Below are 24,802 nucleotides of genomic sequence, written 5' to 3'. Positions count from 1 at the left end.
CCACCAAAACATGAGTTAGGTTTATTTTGAAAAATTAGTCCATAATATTTCCTTCCTATAGAGACCGAACATTTCATATGATAATTGTTCTTTTTCGGGGTCACAAAACTGTTAGTTAAGCCCTGATGAGATGTTTTTCTCAAACAATAATGATGATGTCATCGACACCAATGTCGTTTATTCCGGGCTTTTGCTTGATAATGAATACGGAATTACAGAGTAATAGGACTGTAATACTGTGCTATATATCACGTGAAGAGATACAAAAAAAGTGTTTTTATTCTGAGTGAACATTTGTCCCCCTGTGAAATCTTTTGCTGTTGGATGTATTTAAGAAATACAAAATAAAATCCAATACTTTGGAGGTGCCCATCGGAGCAGGTTAAACTATTGCTAACAAGGATAGCCTTTCACACTATACTAAACTGCACACAGTGCTTGGAGGGCATTCAAGATGGCGCTATATAATAACAACAAAATTGCTACAGTTACCATTCATTGCTAGCATGAGCAGCGTGTGATCTGGGAGAAGGGGAGTCATGAAGTTACTATGTTTTATGAGATGTGGCTTCAGGCATGACTGGGGGGCACTCCCTTCAGAGCTGAAAGGGCGCTCGCAAATCAACAGGGCAAGCCTGTGACCTCAAAAGATTGTGCTGGTGAAAGCAAAGGAATGCGCTTTCCTTCGGCTCTCCACTCCAGAACTCTCCCTGTGTGGCATGGAGCGCGGGCTTGGATTAACCCCGAAAAATGCCAGCTCCCTTGACTGCACAGGATTGTGGATGGCGCCATATCAAAAGAGCCCCATATCACTCTCTGACGACTAAAATGCTCCAGGGGCCCCTAAAGAGAGGAGAGATGTGCTCACAGATGACTGCGCCCGAAACTATGATGGACTAGACTAATGCATTTATAGTGGGAATTTGAAGGTTGACACCAAAGAATGTGAGGATCTTTTTGAATCTCTGGAGTTGGTTGAAGAGACTATTATAACTCACAGCATCTGTTAGTCAAAAGCCACATTCAATTCATAAGGGCAGGGTCCCAAAGTTCAGGAGACGAAATTCTTAACCACACCAAGGGGATATACTAAATGTGACCTGAGTTTCATTCTCTTTTATGAATCATAAGGCCTCTGCCTGGAAGTGGGGCTGTATGGGGCATCATGTACAGACTGAACATAAAGAGGAAAAATGGACCCATGGAAGATCTCACAGCTCTAAGGCTTTCGCTTCACTTCAAATACAGGGTAGGGCAACTACTTGGACTCTTCCTTCAAGGAACTAAGTTATCTCTACAAATTGCTATCACTAAGAATATGCACCCCAAGGAAACCAGGACTTTTCTCAACTTGGCAGGTGTCTCTGGAAGTTGAGTAGATCCGGGCCAGAGTCAAATGCAGTTCAGACAACAGTGACTCACAGATTGTATTTTGATATCAAGGCTAAATCTACGTCAATGGCTAGAACAACACAATTGCTGTGTATTGCTCTAGTATGCATTGCAACAGTTGATTAAAACGCATTTCCTCCTGTTGCTATGTAAAAAGACCTTCCAGGCCATTCTGACAAAGCTCTCTGAGAGCCTGTCAGTGCAGCTCTGCTTCTGTCCTTTGAATGAAAGCAGAGAGTACAGCTGCAGGAGAGGAAAGTAAGGCAGGGAAGGTATCAGGTATCTGGTCAAGGATAGGTGATACTTCTGGGACAGAAATAAATAAAAGAGGACAAATTAAGTATGACTCTCCCATTACACCACTGCCACTGTGTAGCAGGTGATGGCAAGGGCATACGATTTTGGGGGTCATAAATAACATAAAATGATCACTACAAAAAAGTGAATTACAAGGATGTTTTAAACCTCGGGGTTCTGAGTGACAACATTGAGTACTTGAGCTTCACTTTTATTGTCTATTTATTGTCATTCAGAACCCCTTGTGGAAAAACATCCCTGTAATTCACTTACTTATCTATAATACTATATGTTAACCTCAATGGACATAACTGTTAAAATGCGACCAGTCATTTCCCATAGAGGCTATGCCGAAAGAGCAAAGGCAATAAAACAGGCACATTTTTCTAACACCCTCTTTGCCAGCCCTTACCACAGAATCTGCAGGAGACCCCATTGCTGGAACATTTCAAATTTTATTTCCTTCGGAAGATGTTATCTTAGGTGCATAACTGTGAAAAATCTTTCTCACAATGCTCTTCTAAGACATGCCAAATGACTACATTGACCCTTTATTCCTGACAGCTAGATGTTAAGTACTTGGGTCAATCTGAATGGTGCCTTCATCAATGCTTCAATGAAGTGATGGAAACTTAAATAGGAGTAGTGAATAGGGCATGGTTTTTCAGCAGTAAAACCTTTCTGCTGCCAGCATTGACTTTGCTTCTGCACCAGTGTTCGACTGTCTCACAATGTTTTCACTGTAAACACTCTGTCTTCTGTTAAAAACACAAAGCCCCAACTGTGGCTATCTGGTCATGCTGGATTGGGTCAAAATCATAAGTTCAGGCCGACTGCAATGGAGTGCAGGCCACATACAGTGCCAGGTTAGTTCTCAAGTTTTGTCCCAAGAGTCCCGTTCACATTGGAAAGGGTCATGAGGAGCAAGGAGAGTGTCCCAGCAGGCCATTTGTGTGGAGTGAGGAGCAGGCCAGGTATTGTGGATGTTCAGGTTGGAGCTTTGTGTTGGCGGTATATGCTGTGGTGTAAAGAGATGGTGGTGGTGGCTCATGCTGATTTTCAGTGCAAGTGGCATGGTCTCAGTGCAAACTGGTTTGTTTGTGGTTGCAAAGAGCCCAAAAGTTTGATTTAAGCCTGCTGAGCTACACAAAGGGTACAGCATATGAGGGGCACTCCTGGTGGTCAGGAACGTGCTGCAGTTGGGTCCAGGAGCTGATTGGGGAGCCTTCTATGTCCCCGAGACTCAGATAAGGATGCAAGCAGACCAGGCCTTGGAGTCACTCTGGGGTCCTGGGCTCAAGATGAAGTTGCAGGGGCAGTTCTCCTTCCCCATGCAAGAGGGCAGGAGGCAGCAGATCAGCAAAACAGGACAACAGTTTCTTTAGAGCAACAGTCCAGCAGGGTGGCAGTCCTTGTAGCAGCAGAGCAGCCCTTCTTCCTGCCAGAGTATCCACAGGTCCAGAAGAGGTGGCTTCTGAGATCCAGTATTTATACACAGTTGTGCCTTTGAGGTGGGGGAGAAGCTGCTAGAGCAGTGGTTCCCAACCTTTGACTTCTGTGGACCCCCATTTTATCAATACTGGAGCCCGGGGACCCCCACTGAATCTTTATTGGAACACGGGGACCCCCGAGGAGTCATTACTGATAGCTGGGACCTAATATTATTAAATGTTTTAAGCAGCCGCGGACCCCCTGAGGAGGCTTCGCGGACCCCCAGTGGTCCCCGGCCCACAGGTTGGGAACCACTGTGCTAGAGGATTCCCTTTAAAGTCCCCACGTCAGTCTTCCCTGTTCTAGCTCCATACTAACTACAGGAGGTATGCAGTCCTTTGTTTGGAGGCGGGACACAGCCTATTCAAGTGTGACTGTGCCCAGCTCATTCTTCCCATCCTGCCAGTGTGTGCCCATCTAGGCACACCTAAGCTCATATTGTGTGTGGCCTTTTAAGAGAAATACACATAGCCCAACTGTAAGCTACACCTAGTCATTTGACCAGAGACAGGCTACAGGCACTAAGTGGCTAAGGCAGGATAATGCCGACTTTCATAAGTGACATTTTCAAAACTGTAATTTAAAATCCCCACATTGTGTTTTTTGTGCAAGTGGCATGGTCTCAGAGAAAACTGGTTAGGTTGTGGTTTCAAAGTGCCCAGAAGCATATGAGGGGCACTATTTGTGGATCAGGAACTTGCTGCAGCTGGGTCGAGGAGCCGGTTGGGGAGACTTATGTCCCTGAGGCTCAGATCAGGATGCCAGCAGACCAGCCCTTGGAGTCACTCTGGGGTCAAGATGAAGTTGTAGGGCCAGTTCTCCTTCCCCAGGCAAGAGGGCAGCAGGTAGCAAGTCAACACAACCAGGCAGCAGCTCCTTTAGAGCGCCAGTCCAGCATAGTGGCAGCCCTTGTATCAGCAGAGCTGTCCTTCTTGGAAGAGTATCCACAGGTCCAGAAGTGTAATGAAGAGTTGGTATCTGAGGTCCAGTATGTATGCACTGTTGTGCCTTTGAAGTAGGGGAAAAGCTTTCAGAGGATTCCCTTTGAAGTCCCCACATCCTACCTTACCTGTCCGGTTGTATGATATAACCACGCATGCCTAAGCCATGCATGCCTAAACAACGCAGTCTGATCCATGCCTGGACCTTTACCATTGCATGCCTTTATCATGCATGCCTTTACAACAAATTCTGTTGTAATAGCATGATTTCTAAAGGAATATGCATTGTAAGATGCACACCACAGCCCCCCTTGCGCCCTAACAGCCGATATCCCGGCTATAGCAATCCACCCTGCCTCACCCCCTTTAAACTGCCTCTTGCCCCCACCCTGAACCCTAAAACCTGCCCCAGCCATTAAAAATATCCCTTCCCCTCCTCCCGCACTAAGGGCTAAAATCCTGCCCCTGATAAAAAATTACCCCAACCCTAGCCCCCCCACCCTGAGCCCTGAAACTGACCCTCCACCTCTGAAAACTGCACCTTCCTCCCCACCCTGAGCCCTAAAAGCCAGCTCCAACCCTTAAAACTACCCAGACCCCCACCATGAGTCTAAAACCGACCCCGTCCTGCTATTGAAAATACCCCAACCTCCCCGCCCTGAGCCCTAAAACCAACACTGCCCTGCCCTTAAAACTATCTCTTCCCATCGCCCAGCCCTGAAGCCTAAAACCCTGCCCTCTGCCAAAAACACCCCGACACACTGGTACCCCACCCTGAGCCCTAAAACTGACCCCCACCCCTGACAACTGCCCAACCCTGGGCCCTAAAACCCAGCCCCAGCCCTTAAAACTACCCTGACCCCGACCCTGAGCCCTAAAACAATGCACCCACCAAAAAAACTCCCTGACCCCTCCGCCATGAGCACTAAAACCACCCCCACTCCTGAAAACTATTTAAATTGTCTGAATGCACACTTTATCCATTTCATAATTTATTTAAGCAATGAGTAATTTACAGTAATACTTGTGCATCAGTGTCTCTCTCAAACTCAGGGGATGTGGTACCAGCTTCTGACATAAATGTTGAGGGCCATATTCACTAATCTTTCATATAATACAGGGCAGCAAGCAAAGGTGCTGTGCTGCATTGCGTGAAAGGGATAGAGCAGAAGTGCTCCATATTTACAAAGACATAGAGCCTTTCTGTTTTCTTCTTGCCCTGGTGCACTGCATGCTGCCTAACCCCAATGCAGACACCCTTGCTCTATAGTGCAAGAGTGCCTGTTTATGGACAAGATTGTTTTTGTGCAGGAAGGGACACTTTCTTGCAAAAAACTAACCCCAAAGGCATTTTACTTCTTCTGCAGAATGCAGCACACATGGAAAGAGGAAACAATGAGGAAAAATTATGCTAGTTCTCCTCGCTACACCTCAATGAGGAAGGTGTACCTTTTTTACGTGCTCTCAGGTTTAGTAGCTTCAGTAAATCTGGGAATGCGCCAGAATTCATGGGTGGATAAATGAGAACTCCCATGCTCTACCCATGGAACGCGTACAGCTTGAAAAGTAACCTAATGCAGTGCAAGCTGCCGTTTTACATTAGATTTCTTTACAGAGCCCCCCAAGATGGCGCAAATTGCTCCTTGTGTGGCTTTGTAAATATTATGAAGCTGTGATGTTGTCCTTACATTGTCTTGCGTGACGCAAGGGCAGCGCAAAGGCTTGACAAATCTGGGCCTGAGTCTAAAATAATACCTCTTTGGTGTTAATAATTTAAAATCTACTCACAATGGGAACATACTTCTTTAAATGAGAATTAGGGCAGGATATTTCTGTCAGAAGACATTTCTGTATAGGGTATTTTTACATATCACCTTGCAATGGTGTTAATAATGGGCAATTGTCACCTCTCCATTGTTATGCATCAAGAGGTGAAAGACATCCAAGGTTTATGGTGGGTAATCATTATTTTGACCTTACCATTTTTACTAAATGCGATAGAGCTACTAGTTGAATTTAACAGCAAATAGAATATTTAAGAGGGTTAAAATGATGTTGCTCCAGAGCTGTTCAATAAATCATATGGCTCCCACCAGTCTCCTGCTTGTGCACAAAAATATCTATCCATGGTATTCATAATGAAATGAAGAATTTGGGAGCTTACATAGTATGTTTTATAAACCACTTCAACCATACTCATGTTATTGATTTCGGAAGGATGAGAGGCTGAGTCCACCTCCTACTGGAATTCAAGCCTCTGATATGCAGATTACGCAACGAATGGAGCTTTTCCTATATGGATTGTATTATTTTAGCTGTCTGATGAGGTTTTGAAGTATTCGACATCCACTGCAATAAGATTAATATTAACTGCGATATTATTTGTTCTTTTTTTCAGGAGATTTATGGAGACAAATCTGAAGGAGATCCCCAGCGAAGCTTTTGCAAGCCTGCCGAACATTTCCCGGATGTAAGAGTTTCTGTTTTTTAACATTGGTCGGTTGCGGACAAGCATGTCACTTAAAAGTACACGGTTAAGGGAAATTGCCCACTAGCTGCCTGGTTTGAAGTTGCTACTGTGAGCCCTGACATCGCTGAAGCTGAGGGCACAGGGGCAGTGCTGGGAGGCTGCGGGCGGAGGAATCAATAGGTGATGCCGGTGCATTCCAGGTGGTTGTCTGGGTTGGGGTCAAGCTATGAGCTCTGATGCTGTCGAATGTGGCAAATGCTCTGGATTTGCAGACACCTGGAAACTGTGGCTGCCTAGTGAAGATGCACAAATCTAGGGCAGGGAGTTTGGGAGAACTTACTTTCTTTAACTATTATCACAAATATCCTATTCCTGCCTTCTGGGAGCACTAAATATGGGAGGAGGTAAGGAACCTCCGAGGATGTTGTAAGCCAGTGAAATGCTGGAAGACTGTCAAGAGGGAAGGTGTAGTGCGGGAAGGCACTGCGCCGCACCTCTCAGTGGCTGAGAGGCAGTACGGAAATAGCAACACAGGTCCTTCTTACATGGACAGTGCAAAATACATGATCAAAACTGTCATGGTGACAGATCTTGTTGCAAAACGTTGGAATCACATATTCTGTTTCAGAGACAATGATTTAGTATTTGGAAAGTCGAAATACAATGCTTACTCTCTGAAGAGAGGTATTTTTCGATTTCCGATGTCTGTTCCTTCAAACCCTTGTTCTCTGCACAATTAAAGGATTTCTTCCCAACCAAAATCCATAAACCCGCATATGACCTGCTGCTATGGGAAGACCTATAGAAGCTGACTGTGCATATCTGAGAACAAGGGATCATGAAAGATCCCACTAGAGCCGTCAGTAACGTGAAAAATGAAGGCGGATGAAAGAGGACCATCCAGAACTGCACAGCAGGCGGGTGCCATGACTGAAAGGAAACTAGAAGCTTCCAGAGTCCGGTAGGGGAGCAAGTCTGCTCAGTTCTAATAGAACTCTGACAATCATAGCCAAAGTAGGCAAAGAAAGCCCCTATCTCAAGTCAAATTTGAAAATGCGTCTCACGCGAGCAGATCTTAATCGATACTCGAGCTGAAACATATGGGACAGGCTAGAGACAAGCGCAATCGACCGCCACTCTTTCACCAGTGGTGGCTGGTGACTGAAAGCTGTGGTGGGGCACAAATACAAGACGGAATTGCACCTTGTGAGAGAGCCTCACTACCCACGTATTTCCATCCACCTACTCACCCACTGCCTTTGGTTTACCCATTTACTCATCCACATTGTCATCCACTGCCATTCACACGACTCTTATACACAGACACCCACATTTTCTCAGCCACTCTGTCAAGCCCTGCAAACACATTCAAACACACATTGCCTCACCCATCCAGTATCCAGCAGTTTCAGTGATAAAAGGTACACGTTTATTTGAGCTGCAGATTACATGTTTAATATGACATATCACGTCATTAGTCTGCAGAAGAAATAAAACAATAACTAGCCATGATAAATGACTGGAACCTTTACTGCCTTTGAGAGACGAAATCACCTACAGAGGCAGTGAAAGGAGAGGAGAGCTGAGAGAACAGATTATTTTTTCATTGTCTGTAAAAAAAGATAGAGCTCCAACTTACTTGTGTGCAGGGTTGTCTTTGGCATATTTATGACTTGAGGTCTTCAGGTCACACTCCTGTCTCCCAGAGAGCCCTGGATGGAGTTATTTATTGTATTTATTCAATTTCTTTGCCACAGACTGGGGATTTTCTTTGTGCAATACCACATTTTAATAACCCCCCACCATTTGAGTAAATAGGAAAGGGTGGAGAATAATATCGGAGTGACATGAAGTTTTCAGAAACCCGGGCTGAAAAAAACCCGCTCCAGGCTGTTTACAATCAGGGCTTCTGGTGGAGGAGGAGATAAGCCAGGGACGTCACTGCGTTCTGAGAAAACGTAAGGGCTTTGAGCCCTGTCAGCCCTACTGTGCAGCTTTCAGCCACCTACTGACACAGGCGCAGTAGGGCTTTTCAAAGTGCAAAACTTTCACTCCGAAAATGTTGTGCAGAAAATGTTTTACTTTCATCATGTAATTAAATTTATGCTTCCCTAGAGAGGCCAGAAAAGGATAGGGGCGCAGCCCCTTAGCCCTTGAACACCAGCCGCCACTGTCTTTCACAAGTGGTTGCATCCACACTGCACTTGCCTGCTGGGATCTGGGGGGATGGCCATGCCAATGCCACTTTGGCAACTTCACACTGTTGTTTTGCCTTTCACTGGTGTGCTGTACCTTGTGCAAGCGCAATGTCGTAATTTGAGTCTGAAACGCAAACAGATTTTATTTTTGTAAGCGGGCTTCAAGCAGCAGACTGTACCACGTACACCCAATGATGGTGTGGAGTACTTTCCTCTCCAAAAAGCAGGTCCTTCACTTCACTGGTAGTGATGCCAGTAGAGTGGAGCGGCGAGGAAAATATGTTTTTTTCAAATTGTTGTTTTTATTTTTTTGTCATTTCCCCCTATCCCTGACACGTGACGTGCCACCCCGCACCCCTAGCCATCCCCCCCCCCCCCCGGTGATCTGCGACTGAAGCCATAAACTTAAATGTGAGCAGTGGAGCTGTTTTTCACTACCAGGTCTGCGTCTTTCTTGGGTCATGGTCCATTTTGGAAAAGCAGCTACTAATGGCTGCATAGCCATCCACAATGGCATGTGTTTTTTCACATACACATGCCTCAGCGACTCTGCATTTAATACATCTCTGTTGTGTTCTTGTAAGAGCCTTTTAATATATTTCTAAATATCCTCAGACACACGATCCAAAGGTCACTGATACTTTTAATCTTATCTGGTGAATTCCTTGACCATCGAACATGCTGAAGCCCCTACACTGCTCCTAGTAGAGTCTACATTCTGCTACTTTCTGCTCTTCATCCTCTTCATCACGTTGGGAATAATTTCGAGAATAATTTGGATCCTCATATTCATCAGGACCACAGTAAATGTCAGTATCATATTTTGAATCTGCTCAGAACATTTTATTGGTGCAGAAGGCTCAAGCCACGTTGTTTCCACGTTTCTCTAATATTCATCTCTATCTGTGACCACAGATTGGTGCCTCTTCTTTCTTGCACGTTGCTGTACCCCATGTTTCCTGTTCTTTTGAGAGTTTTCATCAGTGTCTTTGTTCTACGAAATGTCTTCCAAAACCCTCTTTTTGTGTTTTCCACTGACCTCTTCTTTGCCAGCAGCTTTCTTCTCCCTTGAAGAGTAGGGTTACTCCTTGAATGGGGATACTTTGATGTTTAGGATTGTGAATAGGACTGGAGAAGGACACTGGCATACACTCACAGTAGCTGCTGGGAAGTATCACGCACAGGCCCCCTCCAAGTGCAGAGCACCTCCTGGCTTCCGCACACATTGAGCGAGCATGAGCAAGGAACCTACAATGATCTTTAATGAACAGAGATCAAGTTAAGCCTTGTGCTGGGCCTACAGCTACACTATTGCAACTGAAGACACCCTGCATGCCACCAAAGAAACCTTAAAAATGTTTAAACACAAACTATAACAAGAAATAAAGAGGGCTAGTTCATAGCAATACTAAACCAAAATAATCAGCTTGGAAAAAAAATATATTTATATAAACAAAACGAGGATTGGTGGATGAATTATCTAAAGTAGCGGTTCTTAACCTGTGGTCTGAGGGCCCCTGGGGGTCTGCAAGGCCTACTCGAGAGATCCACAACTGTTTTACAAAACGAAGTAATATTACAATTAATCTAAAACACATCTCTTAAATACAAAGTGAATGTAAATTCTACGAAAATAGCAAGAACTATCACCAAAGTTCGGGAGGAACTGTCCAACCGTAACAATCTCTGTCTGGACCCGCAAATAAAATGGAGGTGAGCTAGAATGCTGCTGAGTGCCTGATGGTTGGATAAATAACATTCCTCCTCAGTTTCTTTATTTGCTACTCTTGGAGAGGTAGCAGTGAGGAAGTATCGAGATAATGCAGCACTGAGGCTTTGTCATGAAATGTGTGAGGTATACCACTCACCAAACAGGCAACAGAAGAATAAAAAAAATGCATTGTGAAGGTTTGCACATCTCTGACAGTTGCATGGCTGATGAAGACACAGGCTCACAACCGCCGTGCATTGGTCTACTCAATGAAAAGGCCTGAACAGCCTGATAGGGCGGTTTGCTGCACTGTTTTTGAAGTATGTGTTGTTTCTTATATAATGAGTTTGCATACATATTTGGTTACAGTTCTGTGAACGTTCCTCTTGCCTTCCACTCCACGTCCTGGCTGTACTGAACTGCAGTCTAGAACATAGACCACAGATAGATGTTTAAGCCAATGTCCATACTACAAAGGTGAAATCAGAGGGTACCGTCACAGGGGCTCATATTGCTGGACTGTTGAGACTCACGCCCATCTATCACACCTACTGAGGTATAAAATATCACCTGACTGACCTAGGTCTTAGGCCCTTTTACCTCTTATTATGATCAATTTAGAGAATGTCTGTCAATCTTTAAGGCTCAGTAATGTGGGCAATGATGGGACATGGGCATTTTAGATGCTTGGTACCACATGGCTTCTATTAGTGCAGGCATGAGTAGTGCCCACTGGAGGTTGTGGACAGATGTCTTCAACAGTATCTGCGACAAGAGCCAGGTCAAGGGTTCCTTTATAATTAAGAATAGACACAGGAACACGAAAAGTGCATATTTAGTGCCTCAACCGAGCCCTAGCTCTGTGCCTTTTGGGATCCTGGTGACATGCACGTTGATCGGTTTTAAGCCTAAGGTCATTCTTTATCTATTCCCCTCAGGTAACAATGTGATGCCCACATCCAAGCGATCCCTTGAGCTGCATTAGTTTCCGTGCAGACTGCACTATGGTCCAGGCAGAGGCAAGTAGGATGTACGGCAACAGAACTTCAGTCGGGGAGCTCTCATCAATAGATACCTGAGCAAAAAATAACATTACTGATTCCATTGCCACTTTCCCGTCTTAAAAGAAACTTCTAAAAATAAATTCAACCTATCCATTGCTCTTTGGAATATTAAGGCACAAAATGCAAATACTTAGGTAGAATTCCAAATTCATAAAATGAGAAGTAGCACCTTGCTCGCAGTAACCTCCTGTCCCCAAAGCTTCATTACGTGAATTACTCACACTAGCCACAGACAAGTGCCAAATAGAGCAAAACATATCTGTGATTGGTAGACAACGTTAAGGGATGTCTGTCTTGGGTTATAGATAAAATGACATATCCTTTAAATTATTAGTGACATTACGTGAAAGTTTTGTTAAAACAATTGAAACAAAAAAGTCATACAGTCCTTTGAAGATGTAAATGTTAGCCTCCCCAACGATTGTGCTCATTTCTTGGTTAAACCATCTTCATGATGGACTGTAAATCTGTAAATGATCATGTAGTACTTTTAATTTCTGCACCAACGTTTTAAGATTACGTTGATTTCCCAGCCATTCCAGTTGCAACTGTTAGAGCACAGCTATATATGTACAAGTTGGAGTCTTGAGAAACAATTCTTTTGTACAAAAGGATGTGCATTTCAAATTGGTCGTTAATCCCTGAGTTGCCAAATATGCAACTGAGGTTTGACAAATTGAAGGGACAAATTTGGTAAATTTACAAAAACCATAACTCATTTGAAAACGTAGGGCCTCATTAATTAGGCCGTAGCGGCACACTGCACCATAGGGGCATCATTTTTTTTAACACTCCGTTGGCGCAGTGTGCCAGTCCTTATGTATAAGGCCACGCAAAGCCACTTTGTGTGGCTTTTCATGACCTTGTAAATATGGACCTCTTTCACGCATAACACTGCGTGAAAGGGGCGTTCCATAGGTGTTGCTTGGGGTGTTCCCACACAAAACCCATGGAGCTCGAAGGAATCTCACTCATTCCCCGGTTTACAAGTCTGGGAATGTGTCAGATTCCAATGCCACCTTAGGGTTGGAGTAAGAGTGACGCAACAGGGAGAAATAGCTTTAGTTCTCCCCGTTCTTTCCTCTTTCTAGGCGAGCTGCATTTTGCAGCACACATAGAAAGAGGAAAACACCTCTTGTTATTGTTTTTGTGCAGGAGAGTGTCCCTTCCTGCAAAAAAACAATCATCCCTCACGCTCATCCTTTCTTATTCAGTCTTGCTTTTTCTTTCTCACTGTCTTTCACTCTCAAAACCTCACTCTCATTCAGTCTTACTTATTCTCAGTAACTGACTCATTCCATCTCACTCACAGATACATTCAAAGCCACTCACTATCACTTATCATTCACTTCCTCTTTGACTGACACACTTTGACTTACTACACACTTGACTCAAGCCTATGCTCAAACATACACATGTACACACAGACACACACATGCACCAAACATTTGAGAGTTTTTTTTTTTACTTTACATCAGCTAGATAGACCCCCTGGCACGTTCTCAGCTCTCATCAGGCCCAACCACTTAAAGCAAGAATTTGAAATTTGGAACCTGGACAGCTCTAGCTTTCAGACTCTTGCTTATACACCTCAGCCTCTCCCAACATGTGCAATGGTGGAGTGGGGTCACTGAGTCAACTGACCCCACCCCATCTCACATTATGAGGAAATAGGCAAGAGGTGACTGTTTGATTCATGTGTAGCCTTAGGTATTACTAGGGAGAAGCCCAAAGTACCCAAGGCTAGCTCTAGCGGTGATGCTGCACGGAGTCACAGGCATAGAGGCCTGAAGGCATGGCAGACCTATTAGGTTAGGGCTAGGACTGTGTCAGCTCTGGAAAATCTCTCTGATGACTGGAGCTGGTTCCTCTGTATACCTCTGCCAGTCACCTAACAGATTATCTTTCTCAGGATGCTGCTTGACGCTCGTTCACAGCGAGGGTGGACATTCTTTTGTTATACTAGTAGTGAATTATAGTTGATTACTGACTACTAATATAGTACACTCATCCAGGCGAGCCGCAAATGGCTTTGCGAGGGTGAAAAGTTTTAATACATCGCGTCCCTGCTTTCTAAATATTCAATGTATGAATCAGACTGGATTTGAAGTTGACACAGGTTTGTAAGGCAGTCGTCAGTACCCCTTTCTTGCTTAGGAACGCAGCCACAGCAAAATCCCAAAATCTAGGATTCATCACTCTCATTATATTTGTCATGGTATACTCATCGACAACTTTCACATTGCCTTCTTTGACAACCCCACACTCGCAGATCCATACATTTCCAAATAAAAGCATAAGGGGCAAAGTAAATGGTGAATGTGGGCGTTATAAAAGTCTTATAATGTAGCATCTCAAAATCTTAATATCATATAATGAAGTTTAAAACAACATATTTTTATACCAGTTTTCACTTTTAGGGCTTCGTACAGCAACTGTAACTGAAATGGTGGTTCCAGTGAGGGTCACCTTGGCATACAGTGTTGCTGTTGCAGACGTTTGCACAGAAGGACTGAAGTAAAAATCATACTCTGCGTGAATTAATTTATCCCTATGGCTCGAGTTTTCATGGTGTTTCTTTCTCCTGGAAGCATCTTCTGGCAATCATGATATGTTGGGATGTCTGAAGGGTATAAAAAGAACAAGTGTGCTGCAGGCGCCTTGTGGTTTGTCAACAAAGTGGATTCTGGTGCCTTTATATCCATAGATGGTCGCACTATCAATGTATATCAGGGGAGTGGTCCTGTCAGATTTCAATCTGGCCAACTTTATCCAAGACTTAAAAACAAAAGGTAGAATGCCAAGTAGTAACATTATTTGACTTCATGTTAGGGTTTTTAAGCCCTTCCGATCTGACAGTTTCTTTAATTACCCACACACACTTCATGGGTCGTAGCTGTACCCCTGTACTTAAAATTTACAATTGAATACTTTACTGGCTCTCAAAAGTTTGGCATATTCCAAAAGATATTTTGTGTTAACAAATACTGTAATTTTGTACAACTGGGCCATTAGTCTCACTTTGAGGTCCGTGCTGACTACTGACCTGTCAAGATGCCCTCTTGACTTTTATTGTATGAAGGTGAACTGGGACCAAATCGTGGTGCTCCGAAATCTAGATTTGTGCACAGAATGTTGGAGCTTGGAAAAATATTGGTGGACATTTTTTGTATTATTATGATTTTAGGGAACTGTGAGGGTACTGAGATGATGCTGCGCAGGGAGATTCGTCTAATCTTCTCTTTGTCTATTCTTTCTTTAGTTACATATCTATAGATACAACGCTTCAGAGGCTGGAGGCTCATTCATTCCATAGTCTGAGTAAAGTCACTCACATGTAAGTAAAGTGGTGCAGTGTCCGTCATCTATGCTGGGGTGTTTCCTTAAATGTTATTATTTATGTATATACTTTAGGTATTTAAATAGCACAGCTCTAGCCACAAGGGCAATAGTGCACCTTACATAGAACAATGTGGAGATACAGATGACAAGTAATAGTTTATAAGGGATTCGGAGAGGGAAAAGGAGCCTTAGATTAGTACAGCATAGAAAGTGACAAATGTATTTTGAAGACTCTTAGGGGCATAATTGCAAGGAAGTGGCGCAGCGACACCCTGTGCCAAAATTGGCAGCACTGCACTGCGTCACTTCAGAAATGCAGGGATGCGCTATATTTACAAAAATACAGTGCACCCCTGTGTTTATCTAATGCTGGTGCTAAATGTAGCTGTCTAGACCCAACGCAGGCACCATTGACCATAGTGTAAGGTTGTCTGTGTTGCACGGATGATTGTCTGTGTGCAGGAAGGGACACCTTCCTGCACAAAGACAATCATTAGTGGCCTTTTGCACTTTCTATGCGTGCTGCACCCTGCAGCGCACATAGAAAAATCAAAAACGAGGAGAAATAAAAGCATTTCTCCTCATTGTGCCATCCTGGGGTGACGTTAGTTTTTGGCACTGCCTCAGATTTACGTTTCCTTGTAAAGCTGGAGCAGTGTCAAAAAGCACTGGGTGTTGTGTGGGTATTCCCATAGCAACACCCATTGCACGTCCCTCTGATGCAGAAAACTGTGTCTGGGGGCCCATATTTACAGGGTGGCATTAAGCCACAAAAAGTGGCTCAACGCTGCCTTGTAAATATGGCTCAGGGCACAGTGCCACCGGAGCACCACAACAACGATTTGCCTGAATAACGATTGCCTGAACAACGAATTTTAAGGTAAGTTTTTCTTTGGTTTATTAGTTGTTTAGAATGGATATATATATATATACATATACATATATATATATATATAAATCCTAAACAACTAATAAACCATAAAAAAAATAATAAAAAAAACTTACCTTAAAATTAGTTGTTCAGGCAATCGTTATTCAGGCAAAATCGTTGTTTAGACAGTAGTTGTTCAGTACTTCGTTGTAGAGACTTTTTAGCTGTTTAGCAGTAGTGATTTAGGCAAGTAGTTTTTTAGGACCTAGTTGTTCGGAATGTTTCCCATGCAACACTCATCTGAATAAATAAAAAAATGAAATAAACAAAAAATACACATTTTCAAACAACCAGCTGCAGAATTCCTTTACTGTGAATACAAGAAAAAACGATGTATTTGACTGAAAGCTTCACTTCTTTAATTAGCATGACTGAATGTGCCTTACTAATGATTATAATAATAATATAATAATGATAAGAATACGAAGTCAATAGCATAGCTCATAATAAATATTTGGTCTATAGAGGCAATAAAGTTCATAACGAAAAGTGTTTTGTAGATCTTTTTTGTGATTGTCCCTATATTTTACACATACAGGGGGTCATTCTGACCCTGGCGGTGCCAACGACCGCGGAAGCACCGCCAACAGGCTGGCGGTGCTTCCTGGGCCATTCTGACCGCGGCGGTAAAGCCGCGGTCAGAAAAGGGGAACCAGCGGTTTCCCGCCGGTTTTCCCCTGGCCCAGGGAATCCTCCGTGGCGGCGCTGCTTGCAGCGCCGCCATGGGGATTCCGACCCCCTTCCCGCCACCCTGTTCCTGGCGGTTGTTACTGCCAGGAACAGGATGGCGGTAACGGGTGTCGTGGGGCCCTGTTAGGGGGCCCCTGCACTGCCCATGCCACTGGCATGACTCCCACAATGTCTTGTTGAAGCACATGCTAGTGAACCATTACATGATGACAGTTTGTGGTATAAACGATTTTGGTTCCAGTGTTGTTCTGTATTTTTGTGGTACTATATCCTACGCTACAAAATACACATAAACTTTCAAGCAGTAAAAATAGAAATGGTGATGTTCCTGTCATGCTAGCACAATAAGTATAATGCAGGAGGGTTATAAAAGAAACATTTATTTACGTTGATAACTGTTGGTTTATTATAGTAATTGTGTGCTTAAGGGATTATTAACTTCAATAGTGTCATTAGTGTTCTTTTTTTAGGATCAAGGTTATGTGACATCACTTTATGTGAAGATTCAGGGGCAATGCTCATTTGTTGTCACTTTCTTTAGATCATTGGGGTCAAAGTATGTGTGATGTCACTTTTGCTACCTCCAGCATTTTGGTGAATTGACGTCCATGTTTAATTCTACCCCAGAATTACTTGCCCTTCAGAGGCAACAGCTCACCTGGGGTGATGATATGTACCAATCAGTCAATGAGTTGATTTATAGAGCTCAGCTTGTCACCCATGAGGGTCCAGGGTCTCAGTCGAAGAGACAGGTTTTCAGCATCCTATAGAACACATGTAAAGTTAGGGAGATCCTGAGGTGCAGGGTGAGGCCAGTCCAGTCTTTGGCTATTAGGTCAGAGAAGGAGAGTCCTTCTGCTCTGCAATGTTGTATACAGGAGGTATGGACCAGCACACGGAGGCAGATGGAGGTGTCTGGAGGGTTTGTGGAATCTCAGGTGGTTGTTGATGTAGGAGGGTCTGGAGGCCTGCGGGGCCTTGAACCCATGGGTGAATAGCAGCGGCTCTTCTGTTAGGGCGGAGGTGCGTCACCCCCCCCCCCCATCAGCAGTAGCAGAAGCTGCAAAACCTTTAACAAACAAACCAATAATAAACCCTGTTTAAAGGGGCAGGGCAATGGGGGGTGATGAGTAGTGAGGGGAGGGCACTGTGACCTCCCCTCAGTGCGCATGTATGTTTGGCCAGCCGTCTCGGGTCGGCCAAACACACATGAGCACAGGGCTCTCTCCAGCCCGGCAACACAGTTGCTGGACTGGAGAGAGCCTGCACAGGCTCTGAGTCTGCCTGGGAGTGCCCTGGCTGGGCACTCCTAGCCAATCCTGATGCTGATGCTGCTTTGAGCAGCATCAGGATTGGCTGCAGGGAAGGCTGGGAGCCTGTGCCTGCAGCAAGGTGGAGGAGAGGAGCAGTGTGGCGAGGTGGATTTTTATTTTATTTTATTTATTTTTTATAATTACATTTTAGATCCCTCAGCACGTGCCGCACACGCCCTGCTCCTTATGAGCGAAGCGAGCCACGCTCATTGAGTAGCTTGAACTGGCATCTCTTCTGAACTGTGAACCAGTAGACTTTTTGCAGTGGGGGATGATGTGGGTGCGACAAGGGAGAATTAGAATGAGTGTTGCTGTGGCATTTTGGATAGCCTGTAGTCTTTGAACTAGGTGGGCCTCCATTCATATGCTGAGGGTGTTTCAGAAGTCCAGTCAGCTGGTGATGAGGGCTTGTGTGATGGTGCGTGTCGCGTTTTGGGGAAACCACTTAAAACTTTTATGTAACATGTGCAGGATGAAGAAGCAAGAGGGGGACACTTCATTGACTTGGAACCTGGTGGTGAGTTTGCTGTCCAGGATGATACCAAGATTCCTGGCATGCTCTGCTGGGGAGGGAGTGGCCCCTAATTCTGTTGGAAACTAGGAGTCATTCCAGAAGTTCTCGCTGCCTAGTTCAACACTTCAGTCTTGTCTGTGTTGGAATTGAGGCAGTTATTCCTCATCCAGTTGGTGATGATTTTCATGCATTGGTGGAAGTTGGACCTGGCAGCGGTGGAGTTTTCAGTGAGGGAGAGAATGAGTTAAGTGGATGAGCTGAGTGTTGACAGTGTAGCATCAAATGTTGAGTCCAAGAGATCTGACTGTGTTGGCAAGGGGAGACATATAGATATTGAAGAGAGTGGTGAGCCTTGAGGGAATCCACTGCTGATTGGTTTGGGTTTGGAGGTGAAGGGTGGAAGGTAGACACATTGTATTCTGTTGGTAAGGAAAGAGGTGATTCATCTGAAAGCAGCTTCTTGGATGCCTATGTCTTGAAGTCTGCCAATGAGAGTGTGGTAGTAGACAGTGTTGAAGGTGGATGAGAGACCTGGGAGGATAAGGGCGGCTATCTCTCCTTTGTGGAAGAGGGCCTGGATGTCATCTGTGGCTGAGATCAGGGCTGTCTCGGTGCTGTGGTTGCTGCAGAATCTGGATTGGGAGCCGTCCAGGAGGTGATTGTGTTCGAGGTAGATGGTGAGTTGTTGGTTGATGGCTTTTTCAATGACTTTGCCCGGGAAAGGGAGCAAAGAGATGGTCAGTAGTTGCTGAGTTTGTTGGGGTCAGCTGAAGGTTTCTTCATCAGGGGTTTGATTTCTATGTGCTTCCAGTCTTCTGGGAAGGTGGCAGTGATGCGTTTATTAGGGTGGAAAGTTCAAGGCCGATCCTGGATGCTCCTAGGTTGAAGATCTTGTGGAGGCATGGGTTGGATGGGGCCCTGAGTGGATGGATTTCATGGTGGTGTCCTGAGTGGTGAGGTGGTTCCAGGTGGTTAGCCTTGGGGCGGTTGTGTGTATTGTGTGGAGGTATGGCCATTGAAAAAGTCTTCAGGCTTGAGTTGGGGGTTGACGTTTGTGTGAAAGACTGTTGTGTAGGTCCTGAGACAGAGGAATGTTGCTTGTTGCCAATTCTGGGGTTGGTGAATTCCTTGACTATGCGGAAGAGCTCATTGATGTCATTGGGATTATCATTGCTGTGCGATACCAGGACTTTTTTGTCTCATGTAGTTGGTGGGGTTGAGTGCTGATTTGAAGGTGGTTCTGCGACTGAGTATTTGTTGGTGCACCACCTTCTCTTGAGGTGGTTGCAGGGGTGCTTGGCTGTCTTGAGGTCCTCGATGTACCAGCTGGCTTGATTGGCAGATCTTCTGTGTTTCTTGTTCTTGATGGGGGCAACAATAGTGCAGTTAGTGATGCAGGTGTTCAAGCTTCTGATGTCCTGGTTCATGTTGTTGTGGTGTTTGGGCGGGTTGAGGGTGTTGGTCCATTCGGTCTCTGAGGCTTTGTTCCGGCTGTGATGGGTGGCATTGGGTTGCGTTGGGTGGGAGGGCACAGGGTTATGATGATGAAGTAGAGGATTGAGTGATCTCCATGTGAGTTTGATTTTGAAGCTGAATTTGATGTAGTTGTTGGAGGTGACTATGGGGATGAATGTTTGTCCTGTGATGTGCGTGCGGTTGTGTATGAGTTGGGTCAGGCCAATGTTATTCAGACTGCTGAGGAGGATGACAGAGTTAGTGTCGCTTATGTCATTAAGGCGGAAGTTGAGGTCGCCCAGGAATTTATAGTCCTTCTGTACTATGGCGAGGGGGGCGATAAAATTGTTGGTGAGGTTGCAAAAGGTGGTTTGAGATCCCAGTGGATGATATTCAAGGGTTTCCCTAATAGTGGACTTCTCACCCATGTAGATATTGAAGTTGAGGTATCCCATTGCTGGGATGGTGTCGGCTGAGCGGTAGTACATTTGATGGAGTCTCTGTGAATGATGATGATTCCTCCATCTGGCTTGCTGCTGAGGTCACAGTGGGTGATTGGTATGGCAGTGGCGATGTCGGGGGTTGAGCCAAGTCTTGGTTAAGAAGATGATGCTGGGCGCAAGAGTGTTGATAAGGTCCCGACCTAGGTGGTATGTTTTCTTAGTGAGCAAGTGTTGAGGAGGGTGCATGCATGCTTGTGGAGGCCAGCCGGTGTTGTACATCGAGGGGGCTGGGTGTTGATGAGAGGGGTGGGGGTGTGCATGTTATGGCAGGTGAAATGTCGGAGGGTGCAGGTGAAAGGTCCTACCGTGTAGTGTGGTGCAGTGCAGGGGCAGTGTTTGTGGCGGCATCCATGGTTGAGGGAGTGGAGGTTGGTAAAGTGTAGCTGTCGGTGGAGGTCGGACCAGGGTTCTTAGCACTGGGTGCAGTTCAGGTGCAGACAGGCACACATGGGCTTGTCTTTGGCACACGTTTGGTGCACCAGGTGTGCGCTTGCTGCGAGCCTCCTCTGCGCGGCCACTCTGCAGCTGTCATTAAGTAGGTCATGAGAGGAGGGGAGTCAATAGGCAGTGGTGGGCGGGGCTGGTAAAAAGACCAGGAGGAAAGGAGGAGGCAGGAAAAAGCAATGGGAAAAGGGCAAAAAGGGCAGAAAGGAGAGGGGGGGTCAGCAGCAGGCAGGAGAAAGGAGTGGGAAAAGGGAACAAAAAGGGCAGTAGCAAAAGCATGCTAAAAGGGCCCCCACAGGGTAGAAAAAAAGCAAAAGAAGGAAAAAAAGAATGAAGGTATCGGGTGAGAACGAAGCAATGGGGAAATGACTGAAAATGAGAGTAAGACAAAAGTAGTCAAACAGGTGGGAGCAGCAGCAAATTGGATGAGCAGCAAAAAGGGTAGAAAAGATTTGGTGCAGTAAAAAGGACGAGAAAGAGGGCAAGAGCAGTAAAAAGGGCCTGAAAGAGAGCAGGAGCAGCAAAAAGGGTGGGAAAGAGAGCAGGAAGAGGCTTGAGAAGAGAATGGTGCAGAATGAGGAAGAAAAATGCAGAGGAGGAGAGAGGGCCGGGAATAATGTGGACGAGGAGTTGACAAAGAGCCAGCAGAGATAGGTAGAGAGCTGGGCCTCGGCACCTGCTCAGTGAGGCTGTGCTGCGGCTGCCATTAAGTAGGTTCTGGGAGATGAGAGGAACAGTTGAAGGACATTGGTGGGGCTGGTGAAAAGGCAGGAAGGAGAAAGGAGTGGGAAAGGGGCAGAAAAGTGCAGCAGCAAAAGCAGACTAAAGGGGCCCAAAAAGGGTAGGAAACAGCAAAAGGAGATAAAAAAAAGAATGAAGGAATAAAGAGAGAACAAAGCAATAGGGAAAAGACTGAAGTGGAGAATAAGAAAAAAGGGTGGGAAATGGGTGGAAGAAGCAGCAAAGAGGGCAGGAAAGAGAGAAGGAGAAGCAAAACGGACAGTAAAGAGAGCAGGAGCTGCAAAACGGTCAGAAAAGAGTAGGAGCAGCAAAAAATGGGGGGCGGGGGCAGGAGCTGCAAAAAGGGCAGGAAAGAGAGCGGGAAGAGGCTTGAGAAGAGAGTGGCACAGAAGCAGGCAGAGGAAAAAGAATGGAGCAGAGGAGAGAGAGCCTGGGAGAATGCGGATCCTAGAGAAGGCTGAGGGCCAACAGAAGTAGGTGGAGAGCGGGTTCTGGGCACCTTTGAGGTGCACTTTTTATGTTTGTGCCACTGTGCATCTTTGAACAGGTGTGCAGGGCACAAACTTGAAGAGTATGCCCAGTTACAATGAATGCACTGTTGTCAGGGCAGTCGCGAACTCAAGGCTGCCCTGGGTCAGTGCATTGAGTAAATACTGAGCAGCTACTTTACTCAACTGCTCCATGTTCCACAGTACAGTTGGCACAGACTGCACTTTAGTGAGGAGACAAAGTTCATCTGCAGACAGGTGCAGTGAGTGACTGCACCACACTGCAGGGAGCTGTCTGGGGGGGTCCATGGGCACTCCTTCTCTCCTCTAGAGCAGTGGTTTCCAACCTTTTGACTTCTGGGGATCCCCACTTTATCAGTACTGGAACCTGGGGACCCCCACTGAATCATTATTGGAATCAGGGGACCCCCCAATAAGTCATTACTGAAAGCTGGGGACCTAATCTGTTAATATTATTGCATTTTAGAAGCAGTCACGGCCCCCTATGAGGAGGCTTTGCGGACCCCCAGGGTCCCCGGACCACAAGTTGGGAACCACTGCTCTAGAAGGTTACCCTCAGGGGGTGCACTGTTAGAGCGCCACCTTTTTTGAGGAAATTGTCAGTGCACTTCCTGGCTGCTTCTTTCCGTTTGGGGCGATGTTTATTATACTGTGTGGGCACAGAGATATTTCCTCATTTGCATGGGTCCATGCCCAAGATGCAAGTGAGGGAATGGCTTCTTGAGATAGCACTGCCCTCACATGTGCTCCAGTACTATCAGTACTACAGAAGTGCTGCACTAGCGTCTGCAGCCTGCTCTGTATTACCAAGTGCCCTCGGGGCACACAAGTGGGTAACATGCCTATTGTTCCCCCAGGGCACTTTGTGCAATGTGGCCCCTGGTATATGGAGTTTCACAACTGCCATGTCCACCTCCGGAGTTATCCATGAGGTAATTTCTCTTTTGATTTTATTTGAGTCAAAAGATTTAAAAAATGGCTTCAACTTTACCGGGACTAGTTTCAACATCCATTTTACCAATAAACGGTCTGCTTATGTCTTCATCTATCTGCTTTCTCTCTTTTTGAGTCCTCCATGACCAACTCTACCCCATCATGTCAGAGTTTCTACTTTCTACCTGGCCCTCCCCTGCCACCTACCCTGCCTCTGTTTTATCTTCTCACCATTTACTGTAGCTCTTCTCCCACCTCACACTTCTGCACAGCTTAAGATTGCACACTACCTCATCTGCTAACCTCTTTCGCTTCTATTTTAATGCTTCTCAATACTGTCCTCTCACCTCTGCTGCAATATTTCCCTTCCCCATCCGCTAACGCTAATCTTAGAACCGCATATGCTGCTGTAGTTAATTTCCTCTTTTTGATGGTTGACACTCCTGTGTGAAACTGTTGATGTTTAGGTTTTGTTTCTTGTTTGTTTACTTGATGTTCTATGTGAGGCACCTAAGAGGCACTTTTGCCCCCTCCCCGGCTCCAAACCTCGCCCTCTGACAAAAAAGAAATAAAAGCTCGCCGAGGCTGCTGCCCATGTCCTCGGAGTTTTCACACCCATTATTGGACATCGAGAGTCAAAAGCCTCTGAAAACGAGCTGAAAACTACTGTGGTTTTCAGCTCGTTTTCACTGCCAAAGTGTGATATTGCCTCCTCACCAGGAGACCGTGTGTGGGAGGCCGATACTGTGGGTCACACGGTGGCACCACATGAGTTGGCAGGTCTGTGTTCTTGATTTTACAAAGTGCCAACACCTCTATGTTAAAGTAGCACAGTTAGAAAATACACAAAAATCATATAAGGATATATAAATACTGTTTGCCAATGTTTTCTTGGTTTAAATATGATCGGAAATAGTTTATTTTTCCTTTTTTCTGCTTCCGGAGATTATTATTATTATTTTTTTTAAGATGTTTTTTATTGAGTCAAATACAAGAACATTAACTTAACTTTGCCAGGACAGAGATATGCAGTTGTGAATATATATGCATAAGGAATATTGTACTTATAAATGCATATTAAACATGTAAATGAATTAAGCATATACAGCTATATAGTATCAAAGACTCCAAGTTTGAATAAAGAAAGAAGAAAGAGAGAGGGAGAGGGAGAAGAGCTATAGGGATAGAAAAGGGAATCAAGTGATAGCCATGTGGAGAGAGAGGTAATAGACATTAGTTACAGCGAATGTAAGATGAAATAAGTATATATAAGAAGAAAAACAGGAAATATATTGACATTTATTTTTTTAAAAGGAGGAGAAAAATCCATTTCCTTCGCAGTGCGTGAGAGATAGTTACTTAATGGCAACCATAGCTGATGACGTTTGAAGAAAGTTCCTGTTGAATCAAGCTTGTAGCTGTCAAGTCTATGATGATAACATACAGAATTCCACCACTGTCTGAGAGTAATGTTCTCCGAAGATTTCCAGTTAGAAGTAATAATAGAGATTGCAATAGAAAGCAAAAGGTCCACCAATTTTCCAAGAGGCCTGAATGAACTCCAGATATCGTGTATGCCACCCAAAAACTGTAATTCATATGACATTGGTAACGAGATCTGAGCTATTGCTGAAATGCAAGACCATATTGAGGACCAAAAAGTAGATAGGGATGGACAGGAAAAAAACATGTGAAAGTCAGTATCCTGCTGAGTGTGGCAGCGCCAACAATTGTAATTTTGTGCAAGTTTGAGTTTGTAAAGGCATACAGTAATGTTGAAAAGTCTATTATAAAAAAAATATAGGGTCTGTGTGAGGCTTGCAGTGCGTGCAGTGGAATGTATCTTATACCATATTCTATCCC

At 44.9% G+C, this 24,802-nt stretch overlaps 1 protein-coding gene across 1 annotated transcript in view; it reads left to right on the top strand.

Moving 5' to 3' along the window:
* The window catches only part of TSHR (thyroid stimulating hormone receptor), a 658,981-nt gene that overhangs the window by 273,125 nt on the left and 361,054 nt on the right, over nt 1-24,802 (top strand). Inside the window, exons 2-3 of the mRNA XM_069208364.1 lie at nt 6,520-6,591; nt 14,827-14,901. Coding sequence (XP_069064465.1) covers nt 6,520-6,591; nt 14,827-14,901 — 147 coding nt within the window. The remainder of the gene's footprint in view (nt 1-6,519; nt 6,592-14,826; nt 14,902-24,802) is intronic.

This window comes from Pleurodeles waltl, chromosome 9 (genome assembly GCF_031143425.1).
Source record: "Pleurodeles waltl isolate 20211129_DDA chromosome 9, aPleWal1.hap1.20221129, whole genome shotgun sequence".
NCBI lineage: Eukaryota > Metazoa > Chordata > Amphibia > Caudata > Salamandridae > Pleurodeles > Pleurodeles waltl.
Note: the sequence above shows the minus strand (reverse complement) of the source record. Positions and strands in the feature narration are given on the sequence as shown.